Genomic DNA, 22269 nt, shown 5'->3' on the forward strand with positions numbered 1-22269 from the left:
CAAGAACTCTGATCGAGATGTACAATAAGATTCATGCTGTTTTCATGCCTGCTAACATGACATCCATTCTGCAGCCCGTGGATCAAGGAGTAATTTCGACTTTCAAGTCTTAACCGTATAAGAAATACATTTTGTAAGGCTATAGCTGCCTTAGATAGTGATTCTTCTGATGGATCTGGGCAAAGTAGATTGAAAGCCTTCTGGAAAGGATTCACCACTCTAGATGCCATTAAGAAGATTCATGATTCATGGGAAGAGGTCAAAATATTAACATACACAGGAGTTTGGAAGAAGTTGATTCCAACCTGCATGGATGACTTTGAGGGTTTCAAAACTTCAGTGGAGGAAGTACCTGCAGATGTGGTGGAAACAGCAAGAGAACTAGAATCGGAAGTGGAGCCTGAAGATGTGACTAAATTGCTGCAATCTCATGATTAAACTTTAATAGATGAAGAGTTGCTTGTTATGGATGAGGAAAAAAGTGGTTTCTTGAGATAAAACTTACTCCTGGTGAAGACACTATAAAGAGTGTTGATATGACAACAAAGGATTTAGAATATTACATAAAATTAGTTGATAAAGCAGTGGCAAGGTTTGAGAGGATTGATTCCAATTTTGAAAGAAGTTCTACTGTGGGTAAAATGTTATCAAACAGCACTGCATGCTAAAGAGAAATCATTCATGAAAGGAAGAGTCAATCAATGCAGAAAACTTCATTGTTGTCTCATTCTAAGAAACTGCCATAGCCACCCCAGCCTTCAGCAACCACCACCCTGATCAGCTGTCAACATCAAGGCAAGACTCTCCACTAGCAAAAAGATTACCACTCACTGAAGGCTCAGATGATGGTTAGCATATTTTAGCAATACAGTATTTTTTAATTAAGGTATGTACATTTTTTAGACATTATGTTATTGCACATGTAATAGACTACAGTAATAACTTTTATATGCAAGGAAAACCAAAAATTTTGTGTTACTCACTTTACTGTGATATTCACTTTATTGTGGTGGTATGGAACCCAACCTGCAACATCTCCAAGGTATGTCTGTATATAACATTTTTTCACCAAAGAACATGAGCAGGAATGTTCTTAGCAACACTATTTATTATAGCTCCACACTGGTAATTACCTAAAAGTCTATCAACAGTAGAATGGAGAAATAAATTATGGTATATTTACACAATGGATACTATACAGCAACGAGGATGAATGGACCACAATTATATAGAACAATATGAATAAATCTCACAAATATAATGTTGACCAAAGAATCCAACAACAAAAGAGTATATATTGCATGGCTGCATTTATATAAAATTCAAAAACAGGCAAAACTAATGTATAGTGTTGGAAGTCAGGATGGGGGTCAACCTTGATGAGGGATAGTGACTTGAAGCAGGCATATGGGGAGCTTCTAGGATGCTGAAAATGTTTCTTGATTGGGGTGATGATTACACAGATGTGTTCATTTTGTGAAAAGTTATTGAGCTGTACACTTATGATTCTGCATTTTTCTGTATAAATGTTATTTCTGTAATGTGTTTTTTAAAAAGGATGGGTGGGACTTCCCTGGTGGTGCAGTGGTTGAGAGTCCGCCTGCCGATGCAGGGGACACGGGTTTGTGCCCTGGTCCGGGAGGATCCCACGTGCCGCGGAGCGGCTGGGCCTGTGGGCCATGGCCGCTGGGCCTGCGCGTCAGGAGCCTGTGCTCTGCAACGGGAGAGGCCACAGCAGTGGGAGGCCCACGTACCGCAAAAAACAAAAACAAAAACAAAAACAAATAAAAAGGATGGGTGGAGGGCCTGGATGATATTATAGTTGGTGATATTATGCCATTGACTGAGGAATCTGACTGATCTTCCAATTCTTTGCATATGACTTCCAGAAAACAAAACAAAACAAAAAGGTAATAACTAGTAGAACAGAAGTTGGAAGTAAAGCTTTCAACTGATACATAGAGAAAGTGGGTGGAAGAAGCGATGTACAACGAAATACATTTCTTTGATTGAGTACTCTTTCTTCTTCTGCCTTGGTTCTCTATTAAAGTTCAATAATGTTGGGAGTAGTAATAAACTATGATGTTAGATAACAATGAATTTATTGATCACTTTCAAAGAAGAGATTATGGTGCCTTTACTCAGACTGCATCAATTCTCAGCTCCTTTAGGAATAGAGCCCACTATCCTGGAATGCTGAAATGGGCAATGAGAAAGAGAAACTCATTTTAGCTGTTCTTTTCCAAAGGTATCTTCCAACCCCTCTGTCAACATTGACCCAGACAACTACGTTGAAGTGAATGATTTCATCACCCAGATACCCTCTAAAGTGCAGATACAAGATATTACTATGGAGTTACACTGCCCACTGTGTAATGATTGGTTTTGTGATCCACTGATGCTAAGCTGTGGCCACAACTTCTGTCAGTCTTGTATCCAAAACTTTTGGAAGCAGCAAGCACAAGAAACATTCTGTCCTGAGTGTAAGATGCTATGTCAATACAGCAACTGTACATTTAACCTTGTACTGGAGAAGCTGGTAGAGAAGATTAAGAAGCTACCCCTATTCAAGGGCCATCCACAGTGCCCAGAGCACGGAGAGAACCTGAAACTGTTCAGTAAGCCAGACAGGAAACTGATTTGCTTTCAATGCAAAGATGTTCGATTGTCTGTGGGGCAGTCTAACGAATTCCTGCAGATCTCTGATGCTGTCCGTTTCTTCACGGTGGGTGAGCCCTGGGTTTTGAGCAATCTTGAGCAATTCCTTAGGAAGGCTGGGAAAAATCTTTTGTTGGACTTCTTCTCTCTTCCAACACCACCCCTTTATTCAGATGATTACTAGAAAGCTCAGAGTGCTCAGAAAATACAATATATCTTGCAAAGTTCTTTTTCTATAGTTGCCAATTATAGGAAAGCAGTGAAGGAGCTCTGGTCTACTCCCTCAGTCAATCAAATATTTACCCAAACCCTGCCACGACAGCATTCTACTAGACACTGTACAGAATATGGACATATAAGATACTGCTTTTGTTATAAAAGTCTTGAAATTTAGTCCAGTTTAAAATGAATAAAACAACCAAAGCAATATAAGATAGTCTACTGTTGTGAGCTAAATTTTTGTCACATTTGTAATTCACAAATATTTAGAATTTCAGAGGAGATTAGAGAAAACTGAAATAGTCAGGGGAGGCATGGTGAAAGAAAGCTTGAACTGGAAAATTATTTGAATTTGGATGGGCAGAAGGAAGAAATGAGTGTTTTAAGTGAGAACAATGCAAGTAAAAGTATAGAGAGTGAGAACAATGTAACTAGAGCAGAAAATATATAGAGCTCTGTTATGTTCTTCAAACCCCTGAAGTTAGCTAATAAGAGGATAAAACTAAGTTTTTCTGCTGCTTGTAATTTTCTTCACAATTTTTGGAAGAGACAGGAATTACGATACAGGCTAAAGGAGACTCTTGTAACAAGAGCTTGCTTTTTTTACCCCTGACACCCTGGGGCTTTGGGGGAGATGGCCCTTTATCTCTCAATTACCTTGTGTTAATTCTACATGGTATTCCCAGGAGGAGCTTACTATCCATCAGGGTCAACTGGAGGCAACCCTGAAGGAACTTCAGTCCCTGAGGAACATGCAGAGAGATGCTATTGCTGCTCACAAGGTGAGGAGCAGGGTAGAGGGGTTATGAGATACAACCGGAATATACCCTCCTTGTAACTTCAGCTATGTGAGTGGAAAGGTACCTTTACATACCAGACACCTTTGAACCCAGGTCTCTCAGATTGCTGGCTTTTCTCATCTGATTTGATCTTTCCTAGCTTCCCTAAAACTAAATAAAACTATTGCTTATACTTTCAACTTCACAGGAGGTTAATGGTTAGAGACTTGGCAAATCAGTTCCTAGGTTGGGGGAATAAACTGGGAGTTCTGTTTCTTCATTAATTATTCTGTAGAGGGGTGTCTTCTCTGGCATTTGGCATCTGGAAGAAGAAATATGTACAATGAGGGAAAGAAGAAGGATAGATGGAAATGATGTCTCAAGAGAATCTTGTTCTTGTTGTAAGAGTTCCTAGTTCAGCTATTACAGTCAACATCATTCATTCAACAAATATTTATTGAGTGGGTCAGGTATTATACTAGACACTATATTCCTACCATGGTGGGAGATAGATGTTAATTAAACAATCCCACCAATAACAATAAAACAACAACTGTGGTAACTACTATAAATGAAAATATAGGGTATATTAGAGCATATAAATGGAGAACCTAATCTAGACTGGGTGTTCTTTGAAGAAGCTACTTATTAAAAATTGAGAATTGAAAGGATAAGTGTTATCCTTAGCCAAGTGAACTGGGTCAGGTGAATATGAAGGAAATTGCCTGGAAAATGTTCTGTGAAGAGGAAAGAGCATACAGAAAAGTTCTGAGACAGGAAGTTAGTTGTTATGTTAAACAGAGAGAAGGCCAATTAAGCTGGATCATGGTAAGCAAGATGAGACTGAAAAGGCAGATATGGGGCCAATCATGTAGGCCCTTGTAGATAATGTTAGGAATTTTGAACTTCATCCAGGGAATAATGAGAAGTCATTAAAGGGTTTAAATAGGACATGGCTTCATCTCATTTTGAAAGCATCAGTCTGGTGGCTATGTGGACTATGGATTGGAGAAAGACAATGACAAGGATAATGGTTAGCAGAGGGCTGCGGCAGTGATCCCAGAGAATGATGATGGCTTGGACTAGAAAGGCAGTAGAGATCAAAAGAAATAAATAGCTTCAGCATATGCTTTGGAAATAAAAATTACCTGCATGTGGGGATTGATTAGATGTGAGAGGTGAGTGATGATATCAAACAGACAGTTGGATATAGGAATCTGGAGCTCAGAAGTTGCACTAGGATGAAAATAAGAAGTCAGCATATAGATTGTATTTAAAGTTGTGAAAGGAGAGGCTATTACCTAGAAAGACAGTGTAGAATGAGAAGGGGAAAGAGCCCCAGGAAGAATATCAAGTAATCTAATATTTAGAGCTTGGTTAGAGGAGACAGAACCAACAAATAAGACTGAGAGATAGTGGTGAAATAGGTAAAAGGAAAAATGGAAAAGTCTGACCTAGAGGACAGGGAGAGTTAAGACTATTTTAAGAGTGCAATTATAATGACTGACCATAGAATGTAAGCTGGATAATAGGGGACACGAAGAGAGAGAAGTTGATGAATGGAAATGAAGGGGTCAATAAACAGGAAGTTTCAATGAGACCCAATAATTGTTGCAGTAGGGGCTCCTGAGTAACTGAGCATAAAAAGTAATTTTAGAGATGGTACAATTGCTGGGGATGATAAAATCCTCAATGTGACTAAAAGAACGAGTAGATAAAGGTAAAAATCACTAGAAATGATGATGAGGAACTGAGAAGCCAGGATGTCAGATGGCGTACCCATGAGGATGTTGAGGTCACCTAAGAAAAGAGATGCCAGTGTAGCAGTTATCAATTTCAGTGCTTCAGACATTGCCCATCCCTTGCTTTTTCTATATTGTCCTGGCAGCAGGAATTGCATCTCCCCTAGTTCTCATTTCTTAAAAAAGGACAGTTCTTCCAGCCTCATATGGACCCAGTCTAACAGAATCACTTGGTAGATATTGGTTTGTACTTCTGGATAAAAGGGAATTATCATTCATTTAAAAATGTTTGATTAACCCCATGGTCTTATTTAATACGGCATTGGTTACCACCTCAGTACTGTAATAGGAACCTAGGATGACTTTTGACTATTTCGTGCTGAACTATTAAACTAGCTGGGAAAGACAGAGTAAGTCTCCCAAAGGGCTCCTTTTCGTACAGTTGAATGTTGATAGTCAGCCATTTGCATGCATTTTTCTGTTATAATGTTTCCCAAGTTGTATGAGTGTTAGTGGTGTGGGCCCCCATCCTCAAGTGTCAATCTCAATAACTACCATCGTGGTGATCATGGAGTTTTCCAGGAAAACAAGCTACATCTGCAGCAACACATCTCCTCAGAGGTTCTAAAGCTGCATCAGTTCCTGCACAGCAAAGAAAAGGACGCTTTAAATGAGCTCCGAGAAGAGGGGAAAGCCTTGAATGAGGAGATGGAGCTGAATCTGAGCCACATTCAAGAACAGTGCCTCCTAGCCAGGGAGATGTTGGTGAGCATCCAGGCACGGATGGAACAGCAGAACTCCTTCGACTTTCTCAAAGTGAGACTCCATACCAACATGACTATGGGTACAATAGAGGGGGAAAGAGGGTTGGAAATGGTGTAGAAGCAGATTTTCCCCTCCAGGAGGGTAAAAAAACTGCTGTAGTGCTTTTAAGATTCCTTGGGAGAAAAGCAGGAGGCTGCTTTTACCTTATACTCAGTTGAAAGCTTTACTTTCACACTCCTAGAAAAGAAGATAATAAAATGCCATTAAAACAGCATGTTTTAATATTTCTCCATAAAGAAATTTGAAGCTTTATTTCTCAAAAGTAAGAATGTTGCCAAAAAGTTGTATCTTTTACTGGCTCTCAGCAATCATAAATTGACCTGTTTGAAAAGCTGTTGGTCAATTTTTGCTTCCTCACGCTTCACCTCTAAAGTGGCATTGGTTACTACCTCAGTGATCAGAAGCTTGATTAGCCAGAGTAAGGAAAAGTGGCCTTGGGGTTGGAATACCTACTGTGTTTTTCTCCTGAGACTATGTGGCAGTGTAGGCAAAAATAGCTTAACCTTAATTTCTTTCTTGTTCCCTGTAAAAGGGAACTCTAGAAAATCAGAGCAAAGTAAGCCAGTTTATCCTGGGATAGATGAAGGATGAAGATCAGAAAAGGCATATGGAGGAGAGGAGTTGGTGGCAATGGGATGGGGACCATCTGCATAGGATCACAGTTTTGACCATCAAATTCTGGTGGTGGCCAGTAGGACCAAAGAAATTTCTGGAGCTGATGAACAGGCATCTAACCTTTCTATTTCTCCTTTCCTCTCCTAGGACATCACACCTCTCTTGGATAGGTAAGTGTTTCCTGTGGTATTAATACCCTTCCTTCAGTCCCTGGAGGATGTCTAAGAATAAATGATTTATGTCCCCTGCAGCTTGGAGCAAGGAATGAGGGTGCTGACACCCAGAGAGCTTATCTCCAGAAAGCTGAACCCAGGCCTGTTCAAAGGTCCCATCCAGTATATGATGTGGAGGGAAATGCAGTCCACTCTCTCTCCAGGTATCAGTGGGTAGTAGTTATTTGTTCCTGGGGCTCCCACTTTATGTTTCATCTGTGGGATGTCTTCTGTGGCCCTAAATAGTACATTAGAGTCTGGACAGAGGGAGGGGTGAAGTTTAGCCAAAAGAAGGCTAGTTGGTATGACTGAATTTCTTCTCTTACCATCATCTAAGAATTTATGACTCTGTACTGGTAAACAGAGTCTGATGTCCGAATTACTTCTCAGCCTACCATTTTGTTTGATTGTTCTATCAAATGTGACAACCAATATTTTAATGTTTTTCTAAAACAGTTATGTAACTCCCTGAGGCATCTCTGCCCTGGAGGAGGAGGTTACTGTACATACTCACCGTGTGTATGAATACAGTTCCTCTTGTGCTTGACGTTTATAACATGGAGTTATCTCATCTTAGGAGACTGTTTAGAGATCTATAAAAATCATTACAGAAATAAAGCTCTAAATAAAGTTTTTTATAGACTTCATATAGACTCATTATTTGTAGTTACTGATTTAATGAAAATCACAAATCTATCCCTGTTAATTTTTCCAGGTAACTGACACTGAAAAAAAAAACAGTACTGAGGTATAATTAACACAGAATAAAATTCACCAATTGTAAAGTACAATTTGATGAGTGTGACAAATGTATACACTTATGTAAACATCTCCAAAATCAAGATATAGAAAATTTCTGTCATCCCAGAAAGTTCCCGCATACCCCTTTGCAGTCAATCCTTTTCTTCTAGCCTCAGCCACTGACACTCACTGATCTACTTTATTTCACTTTAGTTGTCTTTTCTAAAATCTCATATAAGTGGAATCATATATTATGTAGTCCTTTCTGTTTGGCTTTTTTCACTTAGCAAAATGCTTTTTGAGATTCACCTATGTTGTTGCATGTATCAATCACTGTATTTTATGGATACATCACAATTTGCTTATTCATTCACCAACTGATGGACGTTTGGGTAGTTTCTAGTTTATGGCTAGTATGAATAAACTTGCCTGAACATTTGTTTACAAATCTTTGTGTTTTAATTTCTTTAGGGTAAATATCTCGTGATGGGATTGCTAGGTTGTATGTTAGGTATATGCTTAACTATAAGAAACTATCACATTTTTTTTCTTAAGTGGTGGTACTGTCTTAATTCCCACCTCCAGTGAATGAGAGTCCTGGTTTCTCCAAATCCTTGCTAAAACTTGATAATGTCAATCTTTTTGATTTTTTTAACTCCATCAAAAAAGATATTTTAGGGGGCTTCCCTGGTGGCGCAGTGGTTGAGAGTCCGCTTGCCGATGCAGGGGACACGGGACACGGGTTCGTGCCCCGGTCTGGGAAGATCCCACATGCCGCGGAGCAGCTGGGCCCGTAAGCCATGGCCGCTGAGCCTGGGCGTCCAGAGCCTGTGCTCCGCAACGGGAGAGGCCACAACAGTGAGAGGCCCACGTACCGCAAAAAAAAAAAAAAAAAAGGTATTTTATTAAAGTTCCCAAAACAAATTTGAGAAGTTACGCTGTGTTTAAATTGAAAAAGGCTAAGTTAAAATATGGAAATAAAGTTTTCATTTGGTGGAAGCTGAAACTAATGTATACATTCTAATCAAAGATCTATCCCATGTGACATTTTTTGTTTTTAAGAGTCTACCAGGCCAAACCCTTCACTGCTTTTACTGCCTTTGCTTTGCTTTCCCCCTTTTCTTTCTTTCGCTTTGCCTTCAGCTTCTTTTTTTCCCCTCCCTTTGGCCTCTGGTTCATCCATATGGAGTACTGTCCACGCTGATCTAGAAGACTCTTTTTGTTTCTCTTAATATCAATCTCCATTTTTATGTCACTTTTTTCATCTTTCACTACATATTGGGTTTTCTCTTGACAATGTTTGGATACCACCACAGTTTTATTTTACCTTATTTTTTTGAAAGATATATTCCCTCATATAGAATTCTGGGTTAATAGACTTCTTTTCACTAATATAAAAAGTCACTCCATTGTTTTCTTACTTGTATAGTTTCTGATGAGATGTCTATTATCATTTTTATATTCATTTCTCTGTATGTACCATCTCTTTTCTCCTTGTAAGATTTACTTTTTTTGTCACTTGTTTCCACCAGTTTGATTATGCTGGATCTTGGTGTGTTTTCTTTTTATTTATTTAGTTTGTGGTTCATTGAGTTTCTTGGATCAATGGGTTTATTGTTTTCACCAAGTTTGGGAAAATGTCAGCTATTATTTCTTCAAGAGCTTTTTTTACCTATCTACCTTTTCTTCTCTCCTTCTGGAACTCTAATTTTACATATGTCAGACCACCTAAAATTGTCTCACTTGTCATTGATGTTCAGCATTTTTTAGCCTTTTTTCTTTCTGTGCTTCATTTTGAATAGCTTCTCTTGCTATTGACGTTCTCTCATTTTTTTTTTTTTTTTTTTTTTGCGGTACGTGGGCCTCTCACTGCTGTGGCCTCTCCCATTGCGGAGCACAGGCTCCAGACGCGCAGGCTCAGCAGCCATGGCTCACGGGCCCAGCCGCTCCGTGGCATTTGGGATCTTCCCAGACGGGGGCACGAACCCGTGTCCCCTGCATCGGCAGGCGGACTCTCAACCACTGAGCCACCAGGGAAGCCCAGTTCTCTCATCTTTTCACCTGCACTGTCTAATCTTCTGTTAATCCTGTTCAAGATGTTTTTCATTTCAGATACATTTCATTTCTTCAAAAAGTTGTGTCTTTTTATATCTTCAGTTTCTCTCCATACCATGTTATTGTTTCGTCTACATTCTCATGCAAATGGAAGATATATATAATAGCTGTTTTAATGTCTTTGCTAATTCCACCACTATTGTAATTTCTAACATGTTGTTGCGTGAGTTTTCTTGAGACTCTAGGTCATATTTTCCTGCTGCATTGCATGGCTGGTATTTTTTTAAATTTTTAATTGACTTAATTTTTTTAGAATACTTTTAGATTTACAGAAAAATTGAAAAGATAGTACAGAGAGTTCTTGTATACCTCATTCCTAGTTTATATTATTATCTTATATTTAGTGTGATACATGATTTATAATTAATGAATCAATACTAATACATTACTATTAACTAAAGTCAATAGTTTCTTTAGATTTCCTTCTTTTTTTACCTAATGTCATTTTCCTATTCCAGGATCCCATCTAAGGTTTCACATTACATTTAGCTGTCATTTTTCTTTAAGCTCTTCTTGGCTGTGACAGTTTCTCAGACTTTCCTTGTTTTTTGATGACTTTGACAGTTTTGGGGAATACTAGTCATGTATTTCGTAGGATGCCACATTATTGCAATTTGTCTGATGATTTTCTCATGATAAGACCAGGGTTATGAGTTATTGAGAGGAAAACCACAGAGTTAAAGTGCCATTTTCATCACATCATATCAAGCATACATACTGTCAACATAATTTACGACTGCTGATGTTGGTTTTAATCACCTAGCTGAGGTAGTGTTTGTCAAGTTTCTCCACTGTAAAGTTATTCCCCCCTCCCTTTTCCATACTGTATACTTTGGAAGCAAGTTACTATGTGTAGCCCACACTTAAGGAGTAGGTAGTTATGCTCCCTCCTCCTTGAGAGTGGAGTATCTACATAAATTATTTGGAATTTTGCATGAGAGATTTGTCTCTTCTGGCTGTCAAACATGATCAGTTTTACATTGCTATTTGCTGAATTTTGTTGTAATCCTTTAAGCTCTATGGATTTAACTTTGGCATTTAGTGAAGTTATTTGAAATAACTTTGTTCCTTTTGACACTTTAAGCTTTGCTGAGCCTTTAAGCTTTGTGAGAGTGGTTCAAGAGCAGCCTTTAATCTAGGGTTAACTTTGTCAATTTTCTAAGGTATTAACCTTCTGAGTACTCTGTCTGATGTTCTACATACTATAACATTTTTCCATTCTGGCTGACAGGATTGAAAACTATTCCCAGTCTTGTGTGAGCTCTAGAAATTATTAGGCCTACTGCTTTCTGGAGATTTTCTCTCTGGACTTAGTGAGTTTCACCGCATGCATGTGGCAATATTCAGCCACAGCCTTGAGGGAATCCCTTTGTAGATGTTTGAAAGTCTATGTACAGCTCCCTCCTCTGTGTTACTCTACCCTGCAAATTCTAGCTGTCTCAGGATCACAGTGTTTTTCTTCTTGTATTCTTTGCCTGTAAAATCAAATTTCACTTTTAGCAATCATTTAAAGCACAAACTGATTTTTTTCTTTTTGGTACAACTTTACATTTAAGAAAATCAAATGGGATTTATTTAATAGATGGCTATTTTAATAATAATGTACCATGGTCAAACGCTGGTAAAATATACTTTATACTTCTTATTTCTAGGCCTTTGCTTATTCTGCAGATTCATATTTTCTTCTTTCCTGCCTTATAAATGAGGCTGTTGCTTTAGGATAGGGGCTGATACTTTTTCTGTAAAGGGTCAGACAGTAAATATTTTAGGCTTTTTGGGCTGTTTGGTCTTTGTTGAAAGTACTTAACTATGCCATTGCAGTGAAAAAGCAACCATGGACAATATGGCTTTTCATGTATTCCAGGGTAGAGAATTGTTTAACTTAAAATATTTTAATATATTTCCTTTAGTTTTGTGTGTATTAGTAAAATATCACCAAAGTTCACTCATTCATTCAACACACTCTTCTAGAGGGCCTACTACATGCTAAGCATTAAGTTGGGCTCCAAGGATATGGAAATAAAAGACAGTTTCTGCTCCTCAGGAAAGGCTAGAAGACCAAGTTAGAGTCTATAGCAACCCTCTAGGTAAAACATTATTAAGATGTAAGCCAGAGAGAGGCATGGGAATGGGAATGGAAAATAAAGAATAGATTCTGGAGACAGAATTCCTGGAGCTGAAATATACAGGACAGTAACTGGTGGTAAGGGATAGAGAAAGGTGATGTCAAGGATGGAAATACAGGAGATGCAGATTTTGGAGGGTGCTGATGAGTTCAGTTTTGGCCATGTTGTGTTGACCTACAGGACAACTAAGTGAATATATTCAAATGGGTAATTATTCTAACTGGAGCTTAGGAGAGAGGCCAGAGCTGGAATAATCAATATAGAGTGGGGGTAGCTGAAGCTATTCATGTAAATGAGATTTCCTAAGGAAACTGAGAACATACAGTCAAAGAGAGAGCATGTTATAGAGAATAACAACAGATGAAGGTCAATGAAGCGTCAGAAGAGACTGAGGAATTCTGGCAACAGAAATAAAAGAAAAACCAGGAAATGAAGTCCACATGGAATCTAAAACAAAGAGACTGTCAAAGAGAAGGGAATGGTCATTCACGCCAAATGCGAAGATCAATTTAGAAAATGACTGGAAAAGAGATATTTTAAACCACAACTGGTGACTTTGGCAAGGCCAATTTCAAAAGAGTGGAATGAGTAGAAGTTATTGTGTAGGGTTCAGGAGTAATTTGGAATGAGGCGGTAATGAAGTGAATAGATCACTCATTTGAGAAGTTTCACTAAGAAGGGAAGATGTATGAATGGAAAACATGCTGAAGGGAAGTAGCCTGTAGAAAGGCAGAAATCAACAGTATAAGAAAGGGAATAATTGGTGGAAGTAGGGAAGAGTGAGAGCTACAGCAGAGAGAGGTATTGACTTTCCACAGTTTCCTCTGAAACTGGAAAGGAGATAAAGATGGTAGAAGTGAACAATTCTGTGGGGTGGGGTTTGCAGTATGAGTGGGAAGAATTGAGGGATTCCTATAAGACGTACTGTAGCTTCTCTGTGAAACAGGAGATGAAGTCTTCTGCCTGGGAGTGAGAAGGGAAGTGTTGGAATAGGGGTTTGAGGTGGGAGTTGAAGGTTTGAAATTGCTGTTGTGAGGAATTGGAGAGGATTTGATTTGGGAAATATAAGAGTTCTGGGCAGTGCTGATGGCCAAGCATAGAGTGGAAATAATGAATTTGTAGTGGTACCTGTATGCACAATTTTGTGATTTTCCTCCTGCAATGGTCAGGAATTGGGGTGTTAATTTGAATAGTTGAATAAATCCAAGGTTAGAGAGTTGCATGGCAGATGCTGCAGAAATAGCATAAGAGGATAAAAGTGTTGAGGCTATTGACAACAAAGCTATCACTGCTAACTGTTTAGGGAAGGATTTTAAGCCAGGAAGGAAAGAGAGATAATAAAGAGAGATAGGGGACCAGAGATGTTAATGAAGTCAAGTAATGGTTGTAGGGAGAGATGAGAGTGAGAAAGCTCAAAAAATAAAGAGTATGGCATATCTGAATTGAAGATTTTAGAGAATGAATAGTTCCTGATGACTACAAGATCCAGAATATAGTCATTGATATGGACAGCTTGGATGTAATGGAGTCAAAAGTCACCAGCAGTAAAGTCAAGGACATGCAAGAATAGAAGAGTAGCTGTATATAAAAGATAGTAAAATCACTTGAGATGATGGGCTGGATTTGGGGTAGAGAAGTAAGGTTAACCCAAAGTGCAGGGGGTATAACCAGGAACTTTGTACATAATAGCATCAAATAGAGATAGAGGGAAATATGAAATGGAATGACAAGAGTCTCAAATGAAGAGTGATGTTTTTACATGAGGATGAGTAGAGTATGGGTCTGGAAGTAGCAGTGGTGGCAACCTGATCTCTGGCATCTGAATTTAGAAAATGAATAGTCTCATGAACTTCTGGAAGCTGTTTTTTAGTTAGTTTGTTTTTTGGAAGAACCAGCCAGATTTATGTTAAATTAAGGAGGTGATGAGAGAATTCTGTAAACTGAGGATACAGGAGAGATAATTAGGGAGGTAGTTCTAAAGGGCAGAGTGGAAAGGGTTGGGTGGGAACAGTGGAAGGATGGGTGAAGGCAGAGGAGGTAAAGAACTGAAGAGTGGGGATAAAAGTACAGTAGAGAATAAATCATTAGAGGAGTCTACATTCTGGGCATTTATGCCAAGGATAACAGGAATATGAAGCATGGTGAAATTAATTAGTGTCAAGGTTTCAAATGGAACTCTAATTGAAGTTCATTTATTTGTTTAATAAATAGTTACTTGAATACCTAGGAACAGTTCCAAATTTTGAAGATATATGAGGAAACAAAACAGATATGGTCCCTGCCCTTCTAGAGACTACACTCCAGTGGAAGAGACAATGAACAAGTAAATAATTTCACATAGTGATAATTACTGTGAAGAAAACAAAGCATGGTATACTCAGTAAATAATTATTCATGAGAGAAAATAAAGCAGGATAAGAGTACAAACAGTGATAGACAGATGAACATGCTATTTTAGATAGAATGGCCAGAGAAAACCTCTCTGAGCAAACAGTCCCCTCTCCCTATGTTTTACTGTGGACATTTCTAAACATACTGAAAAGTTTAAAGACTTTTACAATGAACACTCCTACACCTACCTAGATTCTATCATTAACATTTTACTGAACTTGCATGAATAAAGTCCTGAATGATGTGAAGGAGTGAACATATGGGGAAAGAGTGTTTAGGGACAAGGAAAGAAAAGTGTAAAGTCTCTGAAGTAGGAATGAGCTTAGTATGTTCAAGGAACAGCCAAAAGGCAAAGGTGGTTGGACCAAACTAAATGGGGCGAGGGGGTGGTAAGTGGTGGGAAATGAGGTCAAAGAAGTGGGTAAATCATGTATGTCTTGTTTGGTCTGTAAGGACTCTGGATTTTACCTTGGGTGATGGGAAGCATAAGTGCATTTTGAGTAGGAGAACTGGATGATCTCATTCATGTTATGGGCAGAATAGGCTGCAGATAGGCAAGAGTGGAAACAGAACAGTTAAAAAGCTATTGCAGTAGTTCGAAGCCAGTGGTATTTGTAGAAGTTATCTGTCTATATATTCTGAGTAGGCTCAGAATATATTTTAAATGTGGAGCTGACAGAACTTACTGTTGGATTGAACATGGCATAAGAAGAAAAGCGGGGATGCAAAGCTGACTCCTAGGAATCCTCAAAACCAAGGCCGGCTGAGCTAGCTGGAGGTGTCAGAGGTTTGGTGATGAGAGCAGACTGTGGTTCTTAAAAGGTTGGCAGGAATTCTTTATGATACCTCCAAAGAAATCCTAGTTCTCATACTGGAAAAAGTAACAACCCAAAGTGGATGAGGATCTGTGTGAGAGAGAAGATTCAGCCTATATGGGAACTTTTCAGGATTCTTCAAAGCCTCTTGTTAGAAAGAAAAAATCCTTGGGATGATGGAAAAGATTCAAGCTTTTCTGAGAAGAGAGAGATAGACTGGATTGATCTTCCTTCCAAGTATAAGTAAATCCATTAACAACAAATGTATGCATATTTGTATCTGTGTCCATGATGTGAACATACAATAGTTTTTGTGTTTCCTGTATCAAATTTTGTGCCAAGGTTCAATTACCTCACATCTAGTATTTGTGTCACCTTCTTGCTGATATGCTTCCAATCTCTCTTTATTTAGAAATTCTTTTTTATACTGCTGCCTATTGATTTGTCTAAACCAATACTTCTCAAATTACCTGTGATAAAGGATCAGTTTTTAAAACTGATTATGTTTGTAGAATACGATATAAATTAATTACTTGAAAAAGTGGAATTAAAATAACAAAGATTACAAAGTGCAAGCCCAGTTTTTTAACAAAATCAACTGGCAAAATTACTGTCAGAATTCTATGAAAGTTTCCAAGAGCTTACTCTCAATTCTGTACTATCCTGTCACAAACTGGCAACTACACAGTTTGTGAACCACATTCTGATTATCAGTGGCATCAACCATTCCAGACCTCAAAAGTTCCAGTGTCTATTAAACCAAATGTAAACTTATCACCATTGTCCTCTAAATTCTGTGCCAGTTAGCTCAGTCTCACCTGCTTCTAACGGGCAAGCCCTTATCTTCTCTCTCATGCAAGCTACTGTTTTTAACTCATTCCTTTTTTGCCTTTTTTTACCCAAAGCATCCTGATACATCTCATAGATGTTACATCAAAACTAAAATGGTTATTGCCCTTAGAAAGCTTTCCTAGGACCCACTTACCTAATCTTTACCCTTTCAGCATTTGTATTTTCTTATATTTATTAGTACAGATTTATCTTATTTGCATTTTTTATTACAGTATAATAATTGCTTCAGAGTAAAGTCTGATTTTTACCACAAATATAAAAATGTCTAGAATATAGCTACATGGATATCAAAACAATATAAAGTATATAAGTAATTACCTGCCTGTCTAAGAGTATATGGCATGGGGAGATAAAGCACTGGTGTCTATGTGAATACTATCTATGGGAACCTGCATTCATCCCTTTTCCCCCATGCCCTCCCTGATTTCTCTTATTTTCTTACTAGGCCTATCTCCATTAACTCTGGACCCTAAAACTGCTCACCCAAATCTAGTGCTCTCCAAAAACCAAACCAGTGTGTGGCATGGTGACATGAAGCAGGTAATGCCTGATGATCCAGAGAGGTTTGACTCAAGTGTGGCTGTGCTGGGCTCAAAAGGCTTCACATCTGGAAGGTGGTACTGGGAAGTAGAAGTAGCAAAGAAGACAAAATGGACAGTTGGAGTCGTCAGAGAATCCATCCTTCGGAAGGGCAGCTGTCCTCTAACTCCTGAGCAAGGATTCTGGCTTTTAAGACTAAGGAACCAAACTGATCTAAAGGCTCTGGATTTGCCTTCCTGTAGTATGAAACTGACTAACAATCTCAACAAGGTGGGCATATACCTGGATTATGAAGGAGGGCAGGTATCCTTCTACAATGCTAAAACTATGACCCACATTTACACCTTCAGTAGCACCTTCATGGAGAAACTTTATCCCTACTTCTGCCCTTGCCTTAATGATGGTGGAGAGAATAAAGAACCATTGCATATCTTACATCCACAGTAATTTGTCATACTATTGTATAAATTCAGAGCATTATTAAAGAGGTATTGAAATAGTTTACCAGTCTCACTGGTTTCTCTTCCCAATTTATGGGGAACTCTGGAATAATGAAAAGAGGATTCACAAATTGAATTCTGTTCTCACTGTTCTAAGTGGATTTCACTGGAGCTTTTCAAGCTGTCATTCTAACTCTCTGGGGTCTACTATGACACAGGAGCCATTCTCATGAGCATGATCATCATCCTATTATAACTGGAGCAAAATGCAACTTGAGTTTGTGATGCTCAGGAACCCTTTTAAAACGTGCTCAGAAATTCTATCATACCGTCCTTATTCTCCAACATAATGACTCAATAGATTAATTTTTAGATGTGTGCTCTTCTTCCTATTTAATTATCTTTTAATATACATTTTGCAACACATTTATTTTCTGGAACTTGTTACTGTAATTTAAAAAAAAATTGTTCCAGAGATTTAAAGAATAAAATGTTCTGGGCTAGTTTATACTCTTGTCTTGAATTCTCTCAAGATACTTTTTAGTCCAGCGAATCTCTGACTCTTTCTCAGTCCCTTTTTCTTACTTTACCTACCTATGGAGCACTTGTTTTTCTGTATTCAAATACATTTAAGTATTTTCATTTACTTTTGACCATATCCTTTTAGTCATTCCTGCCTATAATTTAAATACCCATATATTTCATTGTGTCCTCTCCAATATACTCATCCTCTAGCTTGTTCCTTCTTTCTAAGCCTAAACTTCTTAGGCTTATTGATCTCAGCAGTACCCTTGATGAACCACCCCTATTTCCCTTCCTTTGGAAGTCCCATCTAACTGGGCTTCATGCTCTATATCTGACAGGTTTTTTGGGAGAGATGGGGGGCAGTACTTAGGACCTGCAGTATGGCCCTCTAAAATTACAATTAGCACAGCTCTTTGGGCAGGATAAAAGCCCTCTATCCTATCTGTCACAGTGGGAAGGATACATACAACTACAGGTAATATTCGTGTAGTGTTGGTATATACAATAGACATACATTTATAGCTGCTGATTTGGGCAAACAGCCATGACATGTTATGGCTACATTTAAGAAATTACCTTTTTAAAAAAAAAATGAATTCATTTTAACTGGAATGTAATAAGGGCCTATTTTGTGCCTGGAGCCTTGCTAGATGTTTCGAAGGATATAAAAGAAGCATAAAAAGAAAGAAAAAGGTTCATCTAGGGGGATATAAAAGAAATTCAGGTGCCTGGACCCCACCTAAGACCAATTAAATAAAAATCTCTAGCAGATGGGGCCTAGGCATTCGTAGTTTGTAAAAGCTTACTAACGTGTGGCTAGGGCAGGGAACCACTGAACTAAAGGAACATGATTTCTCTCCTTTTTTAATCTTTAAAAAAAATTCAAATGTAGAGGAAAAATTACATATTTATATGATAACTCCCATATACTCTCCACCTACATTACCAGTTATTAACATTTTGCTACATTTTCTTAGTCTCTCTCCCCCACATCCACCCCATATGATTTTGTGTGTGAGTATAATTATTACTAATGTTATTTTTGCTGAACTACTTTAGATTAAGTTGCAGGCATTATAATTCTTATTCCTAAATACATCGGCAAGTATCTTCTAAGAACCAAGGTATTCTCTTACATAATCACAGTACTAAATTATCAAATTCAGAAAATTTAACATCAACACAATACTACTTACTAGCTAATATACAGTCCATATAAATAAGTAAATAATTCTAATGGTGGGATTTTAGGCACTGTAAAATTTCAAGTAATGTGACAAAGAATTTGGGAGAAAGAAGAGGGTCTAGTTAAGCCATAGACAGAATTCTAGATAACTGATATCTAAAGTCTGTCCTTGGGGACAGACGAGTGCTACAGAGTTCAAAGAAAGGGGAGGTCAGTATTCACCAGAATAGGAGAAAATTCTAAGGAAAAGACAGATTAAGTTGGACATAATGAAAGATGAGTAGGAATGGATATAAATTCTAATCTAGATTTGGAAAATATACTTCTTAAAAATGAATGTTTTGTATTGATGGTTGCATAGCTATATAAATATACTAGAAATAAATGAACTGTAAACTTATAATGGGCAACTTTTTGAGATGTAAATTATACCACAATAAAGCTGTGTTTAAAAAAAGGGAAAGAAAAAATGAATGTTTTATTCAGATCACCAGGGGAATTAGAACAGGCCACAGGTGTATACATATTTTCCACTATCTGTAGGAGTCAACCTTAATACTTTTTCTGATATACTATCTCAGCTCTCCAGTACTTGTCTTAACACAGATGACACAAATTTTCCCCCAGTTTTCCCAGATAATTGGTTATTTTTATAATTGGTTATTCTATACTGAGTAATTTGAACAATCCCTCTACTTAGAACTCAGACTATAATTAAAGGCAGGAATTCGGGACTTCCCTGGTGGCATGGTGGTTAAGAATCCACCTGCCAGTGCAGGGGACATGGGTTCGATCCCTGGTCCGGGAAGTTCCCACATGCCGCGGAGCAACTGAGCCTGTGCGCCACAACTACTGAGCCTGTGCTGTAGAGCCCGTGAACCACAAGCCCCCGCTTGCCGCAACTAGAGAAAGCCCATGCGCAGCAGCGAAGACCTAACGCAGTCGTAAATAAATAAATAAATAAAATAACATTTTAAAAAAGGCAGGAATTCTTCTAACGAGTATGAATTATGAAACACCAATACGGGATTTCCCTGCTAGAAATAGACTCTGAATAGTATTCACTAAGAAGCATGACTGGGGCTATCTTATATACTGTTTTCTCTCAGGCCACAGGAGATGAGGCTGATAGTAACCAAAAAATGAAGTAGAGTATAAAGAGGCCCCAGTCAGTGTGTTGGGATTCACTGAGGTGAGAACCTCAAAAGGAAAATGCCTTGTAAAATACATTCAGAAGCATGTATGCAATGTATATGTACAGTTTGGAGAATAATACGAAGAAACAAACACTCATTAATTCACCATCTAGCTTTGGAAATAGAACAGTATCAAAACCTTTGAAGGCCCCTATGTATCTCTCCCAGCCCCGAGGTAATCACTATTCTACATTTTGTGTCTGGATTTTTCTTTTTTGCAAATAATTCATACGTATGTTTTTCCAACAAATGTATTGTTTAGTTTTTTTCCATTCTACATATGTATGTATTCCTAGAAAGTACAGTATCATTACGTCTGTTCTTTGAACTTTAAATGAATGGAATCATGTTGTACGCCTTCCTTAGCTTTTTTAAAATTCAAACTTATGTTGTATTCCAGTGTATGAAAATTCAACAATTTAAACATCCAAACTACTGTTAATAGGTAAGTAGTTGGTTCTAGTTGTTTCATTTTTTTAATTGTTGCTGTTGCTATTGCTATTAGCAACAATGTTGCCATTAACATTATTGGATATGTGACCTGGTAAATGGGAGCAAGAATTCTCTAGGTTTACACCTGATAAGCATTGGTACATAGGGTATGCACATCTTCAAGTAAGTAATGCTGAACAGTTGGTCAACTCTATTGTGCCAATTTACACTGCCACCAGCAGTGGGAGTTCCCATTAATCTATGTCTTTGACAATTCAGTTTTTATCAGTAAGGTGGGTACACATAATGGTATCTCCTGGTTTTAGTTTGCATTTCCCTAATTACCACTGTGGTTGAAGCATCTTTTCATAATTTTATTAACCACTTAAGTTTCCTCTTCTGTGAAATACCTATACAGATGTTTGCCCATTTTTGCATCAGATTGTCTCTTATTGATTCATAGGGTTACTTATATGTTCTGGATACCAATCCTTTGTTGGTTATTTGCACTGCAAATATCTTCTCCTATGGCTTAATACTTGTGTCTCATTTACAAAAAAATCCCTCTCAGAGGTCAGAGAGATATTCTCCTATGTTTTATTCTACATGTTTTAAAGTTCTGCGTTTTATATTTCAATGCTTGTTCAATCAACTAAAAGTAACAAGTATAAATTTGCATGCACCTAACAGCATAATTTCTGTATAGATAAAGCAGTAATTAACAATAAATTAATAAATCTACAAACAACTTAGGAGATTTTTAACATGCCTCTCTCAGTAACTGATAGAAGAATCAGACAATATGATTAACAAACTTGACTCAATGAACATATGTTAAAACAGTGTACCCAACACCTGAGAACATCCAACAGCTGCAGGGCATTCTTTGTAAACACACACAGAACACTGACCATATACTTCAGTCAGAAGGAAAATTACAACAAATTTAAAAAGATTATAATCACACAAGCTATATTCTTTGACCTTAATTCATTTAAACCAGACATCGATAACAAAATAACTAATCACATGTATTTGGAAATTTTAAAATATTTTAAATAACCCATGGATCAAAAAAACTCCTATTGGAAATCTGAAAATATTTTGAATTGAATGATAATGAAAAATGACATCTGAAAAACTGGCACACAGTTTAAAGGGAATCGATAAGTCTTATATGCACATATTAGAACAACAAAGGATGAAAATCAGTCATCTCTTTCAAGAAATTAGAAAAAGAACAGCAATTTAAAGCCAAAAAAAAAAAAGTAGAAGGAAATTATAAGGGCAGAAATTAAGGATATACAAAAGAAATATATGGGAGTCATATAAAAAATGTCATAAGTTTGTTCTTTGAAAAGTCTAATAAAAATGACAAACTTCGGGCTTCCTTGGTGGCGCAGTGGTTGAGAGTCCGCCTGCCGATGCAGGGACACGGGTTCGTGCCCAGGTCCGGGAAGATCCCACATGCCGCGGAGCAGCTGGGCCCGGGAGCCATGGCTGCTGAGCCTGCGCGTCCGGAGCCTGTGCTCCGCGGCGGGAGAGCCCACAGCAGTGAGAGGCCCGCATAACGCAAAAAAAAAAAAAAAAAATGACAAACTTCTGGTGAGACTAAGAAATGAAAAGAAGGCACTAACATCAGTAACTAATATCAGAAATGGAAAAGGAACAACTGCCACAGAGCCTGCAGACATTACAAAATATTATAGAAGGTTTTATGGTCAACTTTATATCAATATTTTTGAAATTTTAGATTAAGTGGACCCAACGCCAGAAAAATATAGCTTATTAAAACTTATGTAAGGCGGGGGATGGGGAAACTATAAAGAAAACATAATTTGAACACTGGTGATATATGAC

The 22269-nt window shown here is 37.9% G+C and overlaps 1 protein-coding gene across 5 annotated transcripts in view; it reads left to right on the forward strand.

Moving 5' to 3' along the window:
* TRIM69 (tripartite motif containing 69) overlaps positions 1-17134 on the forward strand; it is a 37224-nt gene extending 20090 nt beyond the window's left edge. The window contains exons 2-7 of one of the 5 annotated variants that reach the window (XM_027084247.1): positions 2249-2725; positions 3564-3659; positions 5981-6214; positions 6986-7008; positions 7090-7214; positions 16536-17134. In XM_027084247.1, the coding sequence (XP_026940048.1) occupies positions 2249-2725; positions 3564-3659; positions 5981-6214; positions 6986-7008; positions 7090-7214; positions 16536-17077 (1497 nt within the window). In that variant the 3' untranslated portion in view covers positions 17078-17134. Of the gene's footprint in view, positions 1-2248; positions 2726-3563; positions 3660-5972; positions 6215-6985; positions 7009-7089; positions 7215-16535 lie in introns of all 5 variants that reach the window. The other 4 variants (XM_027084248.1, XM_027084250.1, XM_027084249.1 and 1 more) reach the window with 4 other exon arrangements.
* The last annotated feature ends 5135 nt before the right edge of the window (positions 17135-22269 follow it).

The sequence above is a fragment of the Aethalodelphis obliquidens genome, unplaced genomic scaffold, assembly GCF_003676395.1.
Source record: "Aethalodelphis obliquidens isolate GAN/ISIS:26980383/991018 unplaced genomic scaffold, ASM367639v1 scaffold51, whole genome shotgun sequence".
Lineage (NCBI taxonomy): Eukaryota > Metazoa > Chordata > Mammalia > Artiodactyla > Delphinidae > Aethalodelphis > Aethalodelphis obliquidens.